The 16,450-nt window shown below is 46.5% G+C and overlaps 1 protein-coding gene across 2 annotated transcripts; it reads right to left on the bottom strand.

Annotated features, from left to right (window-relative positions):
* Positions 1-772: 772 nt before the first annotated feature.
* Positions 773-16,315, bottom strand: LOC142250763 (synaptonemal complex central element protein 1-like). 2 transcript variants are annotated; one of them, XM_075322982.1, is made up of 12 exons: positions 16,273-16,315; positions 15,287-15,337; positions 12,359-12,418; positions 11,974-12,048; positions 11,849-11,896; positions 10,303-10,357; positions 8,507-8,596; positions 8,140-8,203; positions 7,452-7,518; positions 7,233-7,350; positions 5,014-5,103; positions 773-994 (listed from the first exon to the last, which is right to left on the bottom strand). In XM_075322982.1, the coding sequence occupies exons 2-12, from the start codon at positions 15,327-15,329 to the stop codon at positions 871-873; spliced, it is 834 nt and encodes a 277-aa protein (XP_075179097.1). In that variant the 5' UTR covers positions 15,330-15,337; positions 16,273-16,315; the 3' UTR covers positions 773-870. The 2 variants fall into 2 exon arrangements, with proteins under 2 accessions (XP_075179097.1, XP_075179096.1); XM_075322981.1 differs by having other exon boundaries at positions 16,237-16,280.
* Between the last annotated feature and the right edge of the window lie 135 nt (positions 16,316-16,450).

The raw sequence follows: 16,450 nt of genomic DNA, 5'->3' as shown, positions 1-16,450 counted from the left end.
ATCAGATCGCACACACAATCAGATCTCACACACAAACCTTGGATTGCACACACAATCAGATTGCACACAAAATCAGATCGCACACACAATCAGATCTCACACACAAACCTTGGATTGCACACATAATCAGATCGCACACACATCGGATCGCACACACATCGGATCGCACACACAATCAGATCGCACACACAATCAGATCACACACATCGGATCGCACACACATCGGATCGCATACATACTCACCACATCCAGCGTCACCAATCTCTTCTTACTGTCAGAATCCTGAGAGGCAGTGCAGTGGAGTGCAAGGACCTGCAGAACAGGACCTGCGGCCAGACACGTGACTTCCTCCCATCATTCCCTGCGGCCGGTTGCGCTGGATATGATGTGTGCGCGTGTGCGATCTGCTGCGTGTGTGTGAAACCTGCTGTGTGTGTCTGCAATCTGGTGTGTGTGTGTGTGTGTGTGTGTGTGTCAGTCAGCCAGCAGCAGGGGAGGACGGCATGCAGCACCCACCGGAGATCACAGGAGGACCTGGGAGCCACGCAGACGTCCGGGTCTGGTAAGTATGAGTCTCCTGAGAAGTGGGGGGGTCTGCTTTTTTGGGGGGTAAACTTACCCCCCAATTGTGTTTCTCCAAGAATAAGACCTCCTCCAAAAATAAGCCATAGTGCTTTTTTTGGGGGGGGGGCAAAAAAAATATAAGACAGTGTCTTATTTTTGATAAAACACGGTAATAATCACAGGCAATTAAATATTATGACAGAGGAAACTTTATTTACTAATACTTTGGACATATTACAAAGGTGTTACTATGCACAAAAATAGCCCGTGGGATGAAGGGGTGACCTGCAGGCTGCACCGTGGCTCCTATCTGGTGAATGAGAATAGGATGGTGCTGGGCGGGGCGGCCCCCTTGCTGGGCTGCGGTGGGGGCTTATTTGCCAAGGCCTGTGACAGCTTCTTTTCAGCGTCTTCCAGCGTCGATTTCAACCTGTATACCCCAAAACAGAAAAGCACAGAGAAACGTCATTTTTTTTTTATCATTTACCACGCTGCATTTTTTGTTGCGTTTTTTTGGTTGCAGTTTTGGTACCAAAACTTCGTGCATTTCCTTCCCCAGCATAGTCTATGACATTCCAGTTTTTCTGTCTGCACGTTGCACCTTTTTTTTGGCTACATCTTTATGATGACCGTAATGATGTACGTTTTTGGCCCCAAAAAACACATCTGCGGCAAAAACGCATCCAAAAAACTCAAGCATTTTTTACGTGTTTTTGATGCGTTTTCGCCCAATGCGTTTTTAAGGCCTGCAACACACATCCGTGCCGCTGGTACCTGTTTAGGACTTTTTGATATGTACCAGCGGCACGAACACACGTGCACCAATGTTACCCTATGGTAACAGGCACACACACGTATAGCCACACGGAATGTGTGGTTTGTACGTGTGTGCTTTTTTTTAACACGGATGACATGTCCGCGTTTCGCCGGCATCACGCAGACACGGACCCGCTAAAGTCAATGGGTCCGTGTCTGCACATACGTGACACGGACGTGTGTTTTCCGTATGGTCCGTGTATTTTTTTTTTTTAGTAAAAATGGTGAAACGGCTCAAGACATACGGACATGACACGTACGTATCTCACACATACACGGACATTCAACACGCACGCACGGCAAGCATACGCCATCACACTGATGTCACACGTACCTGAGAAACGGACATCCAAAACGGAACACAGACCCGAAAAACGGACCGCAAGACACGCATGTGTTTTTTGCGGACGTGTGTTTCAGGCCTAAGTCAAATCTGTTGACTGGAAGGGCTTAAAAACACTGGCAAAAATGCAGAAAGAATTGACATGCTGCAGCGGTCACCACAAAGATGCAGCCAAAAAAATCTGAAATCTCATAAACTTTGCTGGGGAAGGAAATGCATGCGGTTATGGTACCAAAACTGCACCCAAAAAGCAGCAAAAACGCGACAAAATATGCAGTGTGCACATGAGCACATCAGGTGGAGTGACTGCAGCAGCTTCCAGTAATTTGTGACTGCAGCTGTGGATGTGACAGGAGTAACAAACGATGTATTTGGTGTTAAAAGGAATCTGTCAACAGTTTTTTTTGCTATGTAATCTGAGAGCAGCAAAATGTAGGGGCAGAGACCCTGATTCCAGTGACTTATTGGCTGCTTCAGTCTTCCTTAATAGCTGTTTACTGCAGATCTAGCACTTCTATGAATGCTGATCCCTGTATAACTCCGCCCCCACATTAATGATTGGCAGCTTGCTGGTACACTGTGCATAGGCAGAAAGCTGAGGGCGTGACTGGACTACATGGCAGAAGGTCTAATAGTCATCTAGTGATAATCTCCTGATAAAACAAACAAACAGCCCAGCTGGTGTCACACATAACGACGACGACAACGACGTCGCTGCTACGTCACCATTTTCTGTGACGTTGCAGCGACGTCCCGTCGCTGTCGCTGTGTGTGACATCCAGCAACGACCCGGCCCCTGCTGTGAGGTCGCCGGTCGTTGCTGAATGTCCAGCTTCATTTTTTGGTCGTCACTCTCCCGCTGTGACACACACATCGCTGTGTGTGACAGCGAGAGAGCGACGAAATGAAGCGATCAGGAGCCGGCACTGGCAGCTGCGGTAAGCTGTAACCAGCGTAAACATCGGGTAACCAAGGGAAGACCTTTCCCTGGTTACCCGATGTTTACGCTGGTTACCAGCCTCCGCTCTTGCTGCCAGCGCCGGCTCCTGCACTGTGACATGTGGCTGCAGTACGCATCGGGTAATTAACCCGATGTATACTGTAGCAAGGAGAGCAAGGAGCCAGCGCTAAGCAGTGCGCGCGGCTCCCTGCTCTCTGCACTGTGACATGTAGCTGCAGCACACATCGGGTTAATTAACCCGATGTGTGCTGCAGGAGAGCAAGGAGCCAGCGCTAAGCGCGGCTCCCTGCTCTCTGAACTGTGACATGTAGCTGCAGCACACATCGGGTTAATTAACCCGATGTGTGCTGCAGGAGAGCAAGGAGCCAGCGCTAAGCGCGGCTCCCTGCTCTCTGAACATGTAGCACAGCGACCTTATGATCGCTGCTTCTGCTGTGTTTGACAGCTAAGCAGCGATCATAACAGCGACTTACAAGGTCGCTGTTACGTCACCGAAAATGGTGACGTAACAGCGACGTCGTTGTCGCTGTCGTTTAGTGTGACACCAGCTTAAGTGACACATCGCTAGAATCAAGGTCTCTTATCCTACTTTTTGTTGCTCCATTTACATTTTACACAATAAGACTGTCAAGCAGCAATACAGATGTACAGTCATGGCCAAAAGTTTTGAGAATGACACCACAATGCTATTTTCACATGATCTGTTCCCTCTGGTTGTTAATTGTGTTTGTCTGATGATTACGTCACATACAGAAATATAATTGCAATCATATTATGAGACCAGAAGGTTCCATTGACATTAGAATGAGTTAATGCAGCAAGTGAATATTTGCAGTGTTGCCCCTTCTTCTTCAGGACCTCTGCAATTCTCCCTGGCAGCTCTCAATCATCTTCTGGAGCAAATCCTGACTGATCGCTGTCCATTCTTGCATAAGCAATGCTTGCATTTTGCCAGAATTTGTTGGTTTTTGTTTGTCCACCCCTCTCTTGATGATTGCCCACAAGTTCTCAATGGGATTAAGATCTGGGGAGTTTCCAGGCCATGGACCCAAAATCTCTGTTTTGTTCCATGAGCCATTTAGTGATCCCCTTTGCTTTATGGCAAGGTGCTCCATCATGCTGGAAAAGGCATTGTTGGGCGCCAAACTGCTCTTGGACGGTTGGAGAAGTTGCTCTTGGACGACATTCTGGTGCCATTCTTTATTCATGGCTGTGTTTTTAGGCCAGACTGTGAGTGGTGCGATTCCCTTGGCTGAGAAGCAACCCCACACATGAATGGTTTCCGGATGCTTAACAGTTGGCATGAGACAAGACTGGTGCTAGCGTCACCTCTTCTTCTCCTAATAAGCTGTTTTCCAGATGTCCCAAACAATCGAAAAGGGGATTCATCTGAGAAAATGGCTTTACCCCAGTCCTCAGCAGTCCACTCCCTGCACCTTTTGCAGAATATCAGTCGGTCCCTGATGTTTTTTCTGGAGAAAAGTGGCTTCTTTGCTGCCCTCCTTGAAACCAGGCCTTGCTCAAGCAGTCTCCGCCTCACAGTGCGTGCAGAAGTACTCACACCCGCCTGCTGCCATTGCTGAGCTAGCCCGGCACTGCTGGTAGTCCCATCCCGCAGCTGAAACAGTTTTAAGATACGGTCCTGGCGTTTGCTGGTCCTTCTTGGCGCCCTGGAGCCTTTTTGGCAACAATGGAAGCTCTCTCCTTGAAGTTCTTGATGATGCGATAGATTGATGACTGAGGTGCAATCTTTGTAGCTGCGATACTCTTCCCTGTTAGGCCATTTTTGTGCAGGGCAATGATGGCTGCACGTGTTTCTTTAGAGATAACCATGGTTAACTGAAGAGAAACAATGATACCAAGCACCAGCCTCCTTTTAAAGTGTCCAGTGGTGTCACTCTTACTTAATCATGACTGATTGATTGCCAGCCCTGTCCTCATCAACACCCACACCTGTGTTACTGGAACAATCACTAAAACAATGTTAGCTGCTCTTTTTAAGGCAGGAATGCAATGCTGTTGAAATGTGTTTTGGGGGTTAAAGTTCCTTTTCTTAGCCAATATTGACTTTGCAAGTAATTGCTGTTAAGCTGATCACTCTTTATGACATTATGGAGTATATGCAAATTGCCATTAGAAAAACTTAAGCAGTAGACTTAGTAAAAATTAATATTTGTAGCATTCTCAAAACTTTTGGCCATGACTGTATTCCCCAAGTTTGCATCATGTGGGCTATATGTGAATACCGTATGACATAAAAAGAGACATTGACAGATTTGTTTTCACGTCATAATGTGTTACCTCCTCGTTCTGTGGGTTTCATACCGACCTGTTATATTTGTTCAGGACTTCTGTCTGTCGCACAGTTTCCTCTTCCATCATGACCTTGGCACGGCTGTTTTCCTCCTCAAATAGTTTTCTGTAAAGCCAGCAGAGAGGCGTGTATGACGAGGCAGAGCTGGATATTATAGTACGACATTTTTCTTTTAAGCTCTTAGAGTTGTAGCAAACAAAAATGTGCAGCTGAAGTGAAACATCCCCCATTGAGACGGGCAATGTCACTGTGGTCTCCACCTCCGCCATCAGATCCTAGCAAAACACTGCATTCTTAGACAATTAAATGGTGATTTTGATTCCCCCGAGTCATCTCTAACTCTAGTGCACACCTATATACAGTGTGTCCACCCATATCCTGTATACACCGCACCTATATACAGTGTGTCCACCCATATCCTGTATACACCGCACCTATATACAGTGTGTCCACCCATATCCTGTATACACCGCACCTATATACAGTGTGTCCACCCATATCCTGTATACACCGCACCTATATACAGTGTGTCCACCCATATCCTGTATACACTGCACCTATATACAGTGTGTCCACCCATATCCTGTATACACCGCACCTATATACAGTGTGTCCACCCATATCCTGTATACACCGCACCTATATACAGTGTGTCCACCCATATCCTGTATACACCTCACCTATATACAGTGTGTCCACCCATATCCTGTATACACCGCACCTATATACAGTGTGTCCACCCATATCCTGTATACACCTCACCTATATACAGTGTGTCCACCCATATCCTGTATACACCGCACCTATATACAGTGTGCCCACCCATATCCTGTATACACCGCACCTATATACAGTGTGTCCACCCATATCCTGTATACACCTCACCTATATACAGTGTGTCCACCCATATCCTGTATACACCGCACCTATATACAGTGTGTCCACCCATATCCTGTATACACCGCACCTATATACAGTGTGTCCACCCATATCCTGTATACACCGCACCTATATACAGTGTGTCCACCCATATCCTGTATACACCGCACCTATATACAGTGTGTCCACCCATATCCTGTCCACCGTCATTATCTTGAGAACGGCGGCAGCTATAGGCATAGAAGTGGTGTCTAGGTATAGTAAAGTAGCAATGCGCTACACAATGAAACCACCTATAGCGCCACCTGCTGGAAAACAACGGAGTTAGCATCTTTATCTCGAAAACGGAACGAGATGGAGAAAAAAGTGAATTACAAAGTTGTAGGGCATTCAATACGAATCCACACCTTGCATACAGAAATGCTATGATATGAAACCCATGACCCCCCCAAAACATTGAATGCTGGTCACGCATATTACGCTCATGTAACTGATGGTCACAGTGTCCCCCGTCAGCTGCAATGCACATCTGGCCTCTGCACAGCATACTGTATCTTGCTGCAATGCACATCTGGCCTCTGCACAGCATACTGTATCTTGCTGCAATGCACATCTGGCCTCTGCACAGCATACTGTATCTGGCTGCAATGCACATCTGGCCTCTGCACAGCATACTGTATCTTGCTGCAATGCACATCTGGCCTCTGCACAGCATACTGTATCTGGCTGCAATGCACATCTGGACTCTGCACAGCATACTGTATCTTGCTGCAATGCACATCTGGGCTCTGCACAGCATACTGTATCTTGCTGTACGCTGTGCAATATGGCAGGTGACACGTTTGCACAAGCATCTGTGATACGTGGTGGTAGGTCCTGCAATGTTGGGGGAGGGGTCGCATACACCTGCTGTGTGATGTGACCTCACAGAAAGAAGTCCAATGGGGTCAGGTCAGGTGAGCGGAGGCCACTCCACACAGCCTCCATACCCAATGACTTGTAGGACGGTCTCCATGAGGTATCGCTTCACGTCCGCAGCCTTGTGAGGTTTACACCTTCTAATCATAGCATTTCTGTATGGAAGGTGTGGATTCCTATTGAATTGATGATGCCTACAACTTTGTCATTCACTTTTTTTCTCTATTTCGTTCCGTTTTCGAGATAAAAATGCTAACTCCATTGTTTTCCACCAGGTGGCGCTATAGGTGGTTTCATTGCGTAGCACATGGCTACTTTACTATACCTAGACACCACTTCTATGCCTATAGCTGCCGCCGTTCTCAAGTTAATGGCGGTGGATAGGAGATGGGTGGACACACTGTAAATTGTATACTGTCATTTAAAGCATGTCTCACATTGCACATGTCGCTTGCTTGCTGCGCAGGAAGAGATTTTCTGAAGTCAGGACTCCTTCCTCTCTCAGTTTGGCCTCAGTTTCTTCAAGTTCCCTGAGTTTGGCCGACTTCTCCTTTTCTATGATAAGAAATGAAAGTTCATGTATATCCAGCAATACATAACTGAGACCTGATGATATAAGGGCTTTATTCTTCCCTGGTACGTCAGCCATCTCTTACCTTCTAGTAAAAGCTCCTTTATCCGCACTTTCATTTCATTGGTTTCTGCGCCCAGTCTTTTTGCATTCTGCAAACGACGTATATAATTCAGTAAATGGACAAAGTGGTTTATATCATGGGTGATGTGTAGGGGGGCAACGGTTAGGAGGGATTCCCTCTTGGATGAGGCTTCTGAGTCCACAATACCAATGTGTGGAGACATAACGACTTTTCATGGCATTTCCTACTGTATAGCGCTGCGGAATTTCACTTCACAAATGTATATATATTGGGCGGCACGGTGGCTCAGTGGTTAGCACTACAGTCTTGTGGTGGCTCAGTGGTTAGCGCTGCAGTCTTGCAGCTCTGGGGTCCTGGGTTCAAATCCCACCAAGGACACTATCTGCAAGGAGTTTGTATGTCCTCCCTGTGTTTGCTTGGGTTTCCTCCGGGTTCTCCAGTTTCCTCCCACACTACAAAGATATACAAATAGGAACTCTAGATTGTGAGCCCCAATGGGGACAGTGATGCTGATGTATGTAAAGCGCTGTGGAATTAAAAGCGCTATATAAATGAATACAATTATTATTATTATTATTATTATTATTATTATTATTATATTGGGCTTGGTTCAGATGATTGTGGAAATGATCGGGTCTGTTATATAACATTAGTACGCGGATGATTCCTTTGCTCTTCATCTACTTACATAAAACTTTGCCAGGGCCTTGTGCTGTTTCATCAGATCTTCCATCTGTTCCAGAAATTCAATCCTATATTAGTATAGAAGAAAAAAATCATTATAACGCTGCGTTCCGAACTTTGCGGATGGGTGCAGCTCCCGTAGTGGATGGGTGCAGGAGCTGCCTACTATTTACGTGCACTAGTCTGGTCTATAAATTGGGTCACACTAGTGCATGCTGGGATTTTTTTTATATACGGACCTGAGGTCCATATGGAAAATAGTATAATCTTTGGTCTGTGTGCGGTCCATTCACACAGACCGAAAATACACTTGTATGAATTTGGGCACTATGGGGTAAGCATTGGCTAAATCCAGCGTTTTCTTCCCTCACCTCTGCTTCCTCTGCTTTAGCTTCTCCTCTTTAATTTTTGCGGTCAGGTCATCAATCCTCTTTTTGCTCTCCTCCACTTGCTCTTGTATTCTGCACCAATATAAAGCATGAAGTGAGATGAGGAGATGACGGTGGCCGGAAAATCAGCCGTATTCTCTACTGAGCAGTGGATCATTTAGTGTAATTATGTGTCACTACTGACGCTATATGTTAGCCCAGGTTTAGACTATGGTGTATCGTTTCTGTGACCCCCCCCCCCACGTCTTCTCTCCATGTCCATGTGTGACGCTCTGGCCGGGCCAGGTAGTCACAGATAGGGCCCCGCATTACACTAGTCCCCTAACAAGGTGACAGCCAAACATTTAAAACCTTAGTCACCCCCCTCAGTGCTTGATGGACACACCAGGGGGCGGAGCCAGGCAGTTGGACACGCCCACCGAGGAGTTCGGATGGCCTGGGGCGAGAAAAGTAGTCAGTCTAGTCCTGAAGTTCAAGTCTAGAGGCAGGGATGTGTGTCAGGTCTGCAACTAACTTGGAGCCCGGGCACCTTTGGCTAGGAGGCATACGGAGGCCTCTGTCTGCAGGAGCCGGGAAGACGGCTCGGTGGAACCGTGGTGGACCGGGACAGGGTAGTGGCCCGCCGGTACCGACCCGGGGAACTGACTCAGAAACCGAAGCACAAAGAGTGGTACTCAGACCCTGAAGCTAGGTCCAGAAGCTACAGGGGGCTAGCTAATTCACTGATTGCGGCCAGGACTAGAGGTCCTGTCCCAACTGAAGACAACAGCCCGACGAGGGGGATAGAACGCGACTGCACAGGCAGAGAGATACCACGGGCCAGCGTTGGTGGGCAAAGGGCTCCTTAGGCAACCACAAGCCGGGGAGCGGACTCCTGACGTTGCAAGCACAGGTAGTCCACCATTACACAAACGGTGCAGGAGAAAGGCAGAGACCACCAACCGGGTGGGGGACCAGACTGCAGCCGGCTGCGGGCACCGACCACCATCACCTTGGTTTACCAGAGACTTGTGTGTTACTAATCGTGAGTACATCAGTGCCCTCCGGCCGCCCATCTCCCTGCACCGCCCATCTCCCTACACCGCCCAGCTCTCCCCAACGGGTCCCGGGGCCACCATCCCTACCCACGGATGGGTTAACAACTTGCTGCGCAACATCTCCCCCGGGTGCCCCGTAACCGCAGCGGTGGTGTCCACCTTCGCCACATCCTGTGGGTGGCGTCACGATCTTAAACACGTCTCCGGCTGTACACCTACGTCCCCAAAACACCAACCCCCTTTTTGGTCGGAGTGACCGCAGGACCCCCGGGTCCGGAGACCCTCAAGCCACCCACTGAAGGTCCGGACCCGAGCTGCCGCTGAGCACGGGGCGGCACACATGGACCGGTACAGTATTATGAGCCTCCCATGTTGGTAATGTGATGTATGTCAGCTTTGCTGCTGTGGTTTGAGCATGGATTATCCTGTAGGTCTGATATTTTGTGTCAGGGACGTCCCCGGTGATCACAAGGCTACCTCCGTGTCACAAATATGGGGGTCCTGACAATCAGCCCCTCACATTTCAGCTTCCTGGGCCCCTGTGAGTGCGCATGAAAGAAGGGGGGGATTGCGATTTACATTTTTAGAATTTAGGTGCAACTTTGCAGAAAAAGAGTTAGAAAACTCCATAAGGATAAAAGAACCTGTCCATTCCTATGTAAGTATCACAGGATCTGTGTATAATAAAGACGTATGCGACCACATCCCATAATCAGCGCTCTCGCCGCCCCGGCCACTCACTTCTTCTCTTTCTTGAGCTGATTGTCACGTTTCAGCTTCAGGAGATGGACGGTTTCTAAAAGAAAAATACAGAGGGTTTGGTTTGTTATATCCTATGAAATGATGTAAAGGATAATAATTTAGCATAGGACTGATTCCTATTTGTGGAAGCCCCAAGTAAACCACCATGAGTGCCCAAATAATACTGACATATGGTGTGATATCCTCCCTATCACCATACAGTGCCCAAATAATACCAATATATGGAGTGGTGCCCTCCCTATCACCATACAGTGCCCAAATAATACTGACATATGGCATGGTGCCCTCCCTATCACCATAGAGTGCCTATAGAATACCGACATATGGTGTGGTACCCTCCATATCACCATACAGTGCCCAAATAATACCGACATATGGCGTGGTGCCCTCCCTATCACCACAGAGTGCCTATATAATACTGACATATGGCATGGTGCCCTTTCTATCACCATACAGTGCCCAAGTAATACCGACATATGGTGTGGTGCCTTCCCTATCACCATACAGTGCCCAAATAATACCGACATATGGCGAGGTGCCTTCCTTATCACCATACAGTGTCCAAATAATACCGACATATGGCGTAGTGCCCTCCCTATCACCATAAAGTGCCCAAATAATACTGTCATACGACGTGGTGCCCTCTCTATCACTATACAGTGCCCAAATAATACCGACATATGGCGAGGTGCCCTCCCTATCACCATAAAGTGCCCAAATAATGCCGACATATGGCATGGTGCCCTCCTTATCACCATACAGTGTCCAAATAATACCGACATATGGCGTAGTGCCCTCCCTATCACCATAGAGTGCCTAAATAATACTGACATATGACTTGGTGCCCTTCCTATCACCATACAGTGCCCAAATAATACCGACATATGGTGTGTCCGAATTATATCAACTTATAGTGAACCCAACTATACCCACATACAGTGCCCAAACAATTTTAACTATAGTGTGCCCAAGTAAGTGAGTGCCGAATTATACTCCCATACAGTGCCCAATAATATCAGCTGATAGTGTGCCCAATGATACTACCAAAAAGTGTCTAAATAAAACCAACCTACAGCGTCCGTAATTATACTACCACAATGTAGCCCAAAAATATCATCCTATAGAATGGTCAATTATACCACCATACTGTGCCAAAATAAAATACATCTAACAGGGCAGACAATTTTTTAAAGGGGTATTCCCATCTCTAAGATCCTATCCCAATATGTAGTAGGTGTAATAATAATAATAATATTAGCAAATACCTCCAATTAGAAATGCAGTATAGTTCTCCTGATTAGCTGTGTCTCTTACCTCATGTGCAGGGCATTGCAGCTTAGGTATGTCCACTTATAGTGAGAGTTAGTTAATGTCCCATGGTCGTAACCATGGATACCTAAGCTACAATGCCCTGCACATGAGGTCAGAGACATAGCTAATCAGGAGAACTATACTGCATTTCTAATGATAGGCATATATTTTTGGTTTCCCAGCTGTTTCTCCCGTCCGGTCGCCTCCGGCTCACCTTCCTTTTTCACGAGTATTTCTTTCAGCGCTGTTTTTTCTGCATACACTGAAATATAAACGCAACACACTATGTTACACGTCGCCATACACACTGTGCGGTATGGGTGCGGTATTTGGGCTCACGTTTCTGCAGCTCCCGCTCTTCTGCCTCTATCTCCTTGTCTAGTTTCTGCTTCTCGGCCTCGTTCTGCTCCCGATCTGCACAGGGAGACGGTGGAGAGACGACATTAGCCGAGGTTACACTTCAGGAGGTGACACATAATGAATTATTCAGGTGAGGGGAAATGTTCTCACAAGACCAAGCCGAATAATAAGAAAGGGAATCAAGGAAGGAATAGAAGCCCCCGCCTCATAATCAGCGGGTGCTGGAGTAATGTAATTAATGCTATAGTGGCGCTATACAGATATGAGAGTCACATACATTAGATGGACATGCTGATATCAGTGACTATGGAGTGAGGTCCTGCAATACCAGGTTTCCCCTGCAGAGGGCGCACATCACTGTCACCTTTCTGGACAGAGCTGATCTTCTTCAGGACTTCATCCATCTTTGGGTCCATACATCCTGCTGTAATGAGAATGTGATACTCAGGGGCTGCACTGCCATCCGCCACCTCCTATATACCCAGTATATACTGTACATATCCCCCCCGCCACCTCCTATATATCCAGTATATACTGTACATACCCCCCCGCCACCTCCTATATATCCAGTATATACTGTAAATACCTCCCCGCCACCTCCTATATATCCAGTATATACTGTACATACCCCCCCACCACCTCCTATATATCCAGTATATACTGTACATACCTCCCCCCGCCACCTCCTATATATCCAGTATATACTGTACATACCTCCCCCCGCCACCTCCTATATATCCAGTATATACTGTACATACCTCCTCCTGCCACCTCCTATATATCCAGTATATACTGTAAATACCTCCCCGCCACCTCCTATATATCCAGTATATACTGTACATACCTCCCCCGCCACCTCCTATATATCCAGTATATACTGTACATACCTCCCCCTGCCACCTCCTATATATCCAGTACATACTGTACATACCTCCCCCCGCCACCTCCTATATATCCAGTATATACTGTACATACCTCCCCCCGCCACCTCCTATATATCCAGTATATACTGTACATACCTCCTCCTGCCACCTCCTATATATCCAGTATATACTGTACATACCCCCCGCCACCTCCTATATACCCAGTATATACTGTACATACCTCCCCCCGCCACCTCCTATATATCCAGTATATACTGTACATACCTCCCCCGCCACCTCCTATATATCCAGTATATACTGTACATACCTCCCCCCGCCACCTCCTCTATACCCAGTATATACTGTATATACCTCCCCCCGCCACCTCCTATATATCCAGTATATACTGTACATACCTCCCCCGCCACCTCCTATATACCCAGTATATACTGTACATACCTCCCCCCGCCACCTCCTATATACCCAGTATATACTGTACATACCCCCGCCACCTCCTATATACCCAGTATATACTGTACATACCTCCCCCCGCCACCTCCTATATACCCAGTATATACTGTACATACCCTCCGCCACCTCCTATATACCCAGTATATACTGTACATACCTCCCCCTCCACCTCCTATATACCCAGTATATACTGTACATACCTCCCCCTCCACCTCCTATATACCCAGTATATACTGTACATACCCCCTGCCACCTCCTATATATCCAGTATACAGTCATATGAAAAAGTTTGGGCACCCCTATTAATGTTAACCTTTTTTCTTTATAACAATTTGGGTTTTTGCTATTTCAGTTTCATATATCTAATAACTGATGGACTGAGTAATATTTCTGGATTGAAATGAGGTTTATTGTACTAACAGAAAATGTGCAATCCGCATTTAAACAAAATTTGACCGATGCAAAAGTATGGGCACCCTTATCAATTTCTTGATTTGAACACTCCTAACTACTTTTTACTGACTTACTGAAGCACTGAATTGGTTTTGTAACCTCATTGAGCTTTGCACTTCATAGGCCGGTGTATCCAATCATGAGAAAAGGTATTTAAGGTGGCCACTTGCAAGTTGTTCTATTTGAATCTCCTATGAAGAGGGGCATCATGGGCTCCTCAAAACAACTCTCAAATGATCTGAAAACAAAGATTATTCAACATAGTTGTTCAGGGGAAGGTACAAAAAGTTGTCTCAGAGATTTATACTGTCAGTTTCCACTGTGAGGAACATAGTAAGGAAATGGAAGAACACAGGTACAGTTCTTGTTAAGCCCAGAAGTGGCAGGCCAAGAAAAATATCAGAAAGGCAGAGAAGAAGAATGGTGAGAACAGTCAAGGACAATCCACAGACCCCCTCCAAAGACCTGCAGCATCATCTTGCTGCAGATGATGTCACTGTGCATCGGTCAACAATACAGCGCACGTTGCACAAGGAGAAGCTGTATGGGAGAGTGATGCGAAAGAAGCCGTTTCTGCAAGCACACCACAAACAGAGTCGCCTGAGGGATGCAAAAGCACATTTGGACAAGCCAGTTACATTTTGGAAGAAGGTCCTGTGGACTGATGAAACAAAGATTGAGTTGTTTGGTCATACAAAAAGGCGTTATGCATGGAGGCAAAAAACACGGCATTCCAAGAAAAGCACTTACTACCCACAGTAAAATGTGGTGGAGGTTCCATCATGCTTTGGGGCTGTGTGGCCAATGCCGGCACCGGGAATCTTGTTAAAGTTGAGGGTCGCATGGATTCAACTCAGCATCAGCAGATTCTTGACAATAATGTGCAACAATCAGTGACGAAGTTGAAGTTACGCAGGGGATGGATATTTCAGCAAGACAATGATCCAAAACACCGCTCCAAATCTACTCAGGCATTCATGCAGAGGAACAATTACAATGTTCTGGAATGGCCATCCCAGTCCCCAGACCTGAATATCATTGAACATCTGTGGGATGATGTGAAGCGGCTGTCCATGCTCGGCGACCATCAAACTTAACTGAACAGGAATTGTTTTGTAAACAGGAATGGTCAAATAAACCTTCATCCAGGATCCAGGAACTCATTAACAGCTACAGGAAGCGACTAGAGGCTGTGATTTCTGCAAAAGGAGGATCTACAAAATATTAATGTCACTTTTATGTTGAGGTGCCCATACTTTTGCACCGGTCAAATTTTGTTTAAATGTGGATTGCACATTTTCTGTTAGTACAATAAACCTAATTTCAATCCAGAAATATTACTCAGTCCATCAGTTATTAGATATATGACACTGAAATAGCAAAAACCCAAATTGTTATAAAGAAAAAAGGTTAACATTAATAGGGGTGCACAAACTTTTTCATTTGACTGTATAGTGTACATACCTCCCGCCTCCTCCTATATATCCATTGTATACTGTACATACCTCCCCCTGACATGTCTGCAGCCTGGGCCAACAATGTATCCATGTCACCTCCTGAGAAACACAGAACAGCTTAGAAATACAACCACTGCTGAGCCGTGTATCTAATCCTATCCTGTGTGATGCTGTCTGCTGAGCTGTGTATCTAATCCTCTCCTGTGTGATATACTGTCTGCTGAGCTGTGTATCTAATCCTCTCCTGTGTGATACTGTCTGCTGAGCTGTGTATCTAATCCTCTCCTGTGTGATACTGTCTGAGCTGTGTATCTAATCCTATCCTGTGTGATACTGTCTGCTGAGCTGTGTATCTAATCCTCTCCTGTGTGATACTGTCTGCTGAGCTGTGTATCTAATCCTATCCTGTGTGATACTGTCTGCTGAGCAGTGTATCTAATCCTCTCCTGTGTGATACTGTCTGCTGAGCCGTGTATCTAATCCTCTCCTGTGTGATACTGTCTGCTGAGCTGTGTATCTAATCCTATCCTGTGTGATACTGTGTGCTGAGCTGTGTATCTAATCCTCTCCTGTGTGATACTGTCTGCTGAGCTGTGTATCTAATCCTCTCCTGTGTGATACTGTCTGCTGAGCTGTATATCTAATCCTATCCTGTGTGGTACCGTGTGCTGAGCAGTGTATCTAATCCTCTCCTGTGTGATACTGTCTGCTGAGCTGTGTATCTAATCCTATCCTGTGTGATACTGTCTGCTGAGCAGTGTATCTAATCCTCTCCTGTGTGATACTGTCTGCTGAGCTGTGTATCTAATCCTCTCCTGTGTGATACTGTCTGCTGAGCAGTGTATCTAATCCTCTCCTGTGTGATACTGTCTGCTGAGCTGTGTATCTAATCCTATCCTGTGTGGTACCGTGTGCTGAGCAGTGTATCTAATCCTGTGGTACCGTGTGCTGAGCAGTGTATCTAATCCTGTGGTACTGTCTGCTCGGCCCCTGCTTACCGCTGTGCTTTAGGCCTCAGTATCCGGTGACGTTACCTGCACTGTGATCTCCAGTAACTGCTGCTGACACACAGAGACCAGGACACTCCAACCAATCAGCAACTGCCTCTTATCCATACAGCACAGGGCAGAAATGAAAGCAGGCACGTGATTGGCTGTCACAGATTTACCTCAGCAATCACCTCATGAGGTATTTATCCGCAGTCTCATGTCA

This window comes from Anomaloglossus baeobatrachus, chromosome 9 (assembly GCF_048569485.1).
Source record: "Anomaloglossus baeobatrachus isolate aAnoBae1 chromosome 9, aAnoBae1.hap1, whole genome shotgun sequence".
NCBI classification, from domain to species: domain Eukaryota; kingdom Metazoa; phylum Chordata; class Amphibia; order Anura; family Aromobatidae; genus Anomaloglossus; species Anomaloglossus baeobatrachus.
Note: the sequence above shows the minus strand (reverse complement) of the source record. Positions and strands in the feature narration are given on the sequence as shown.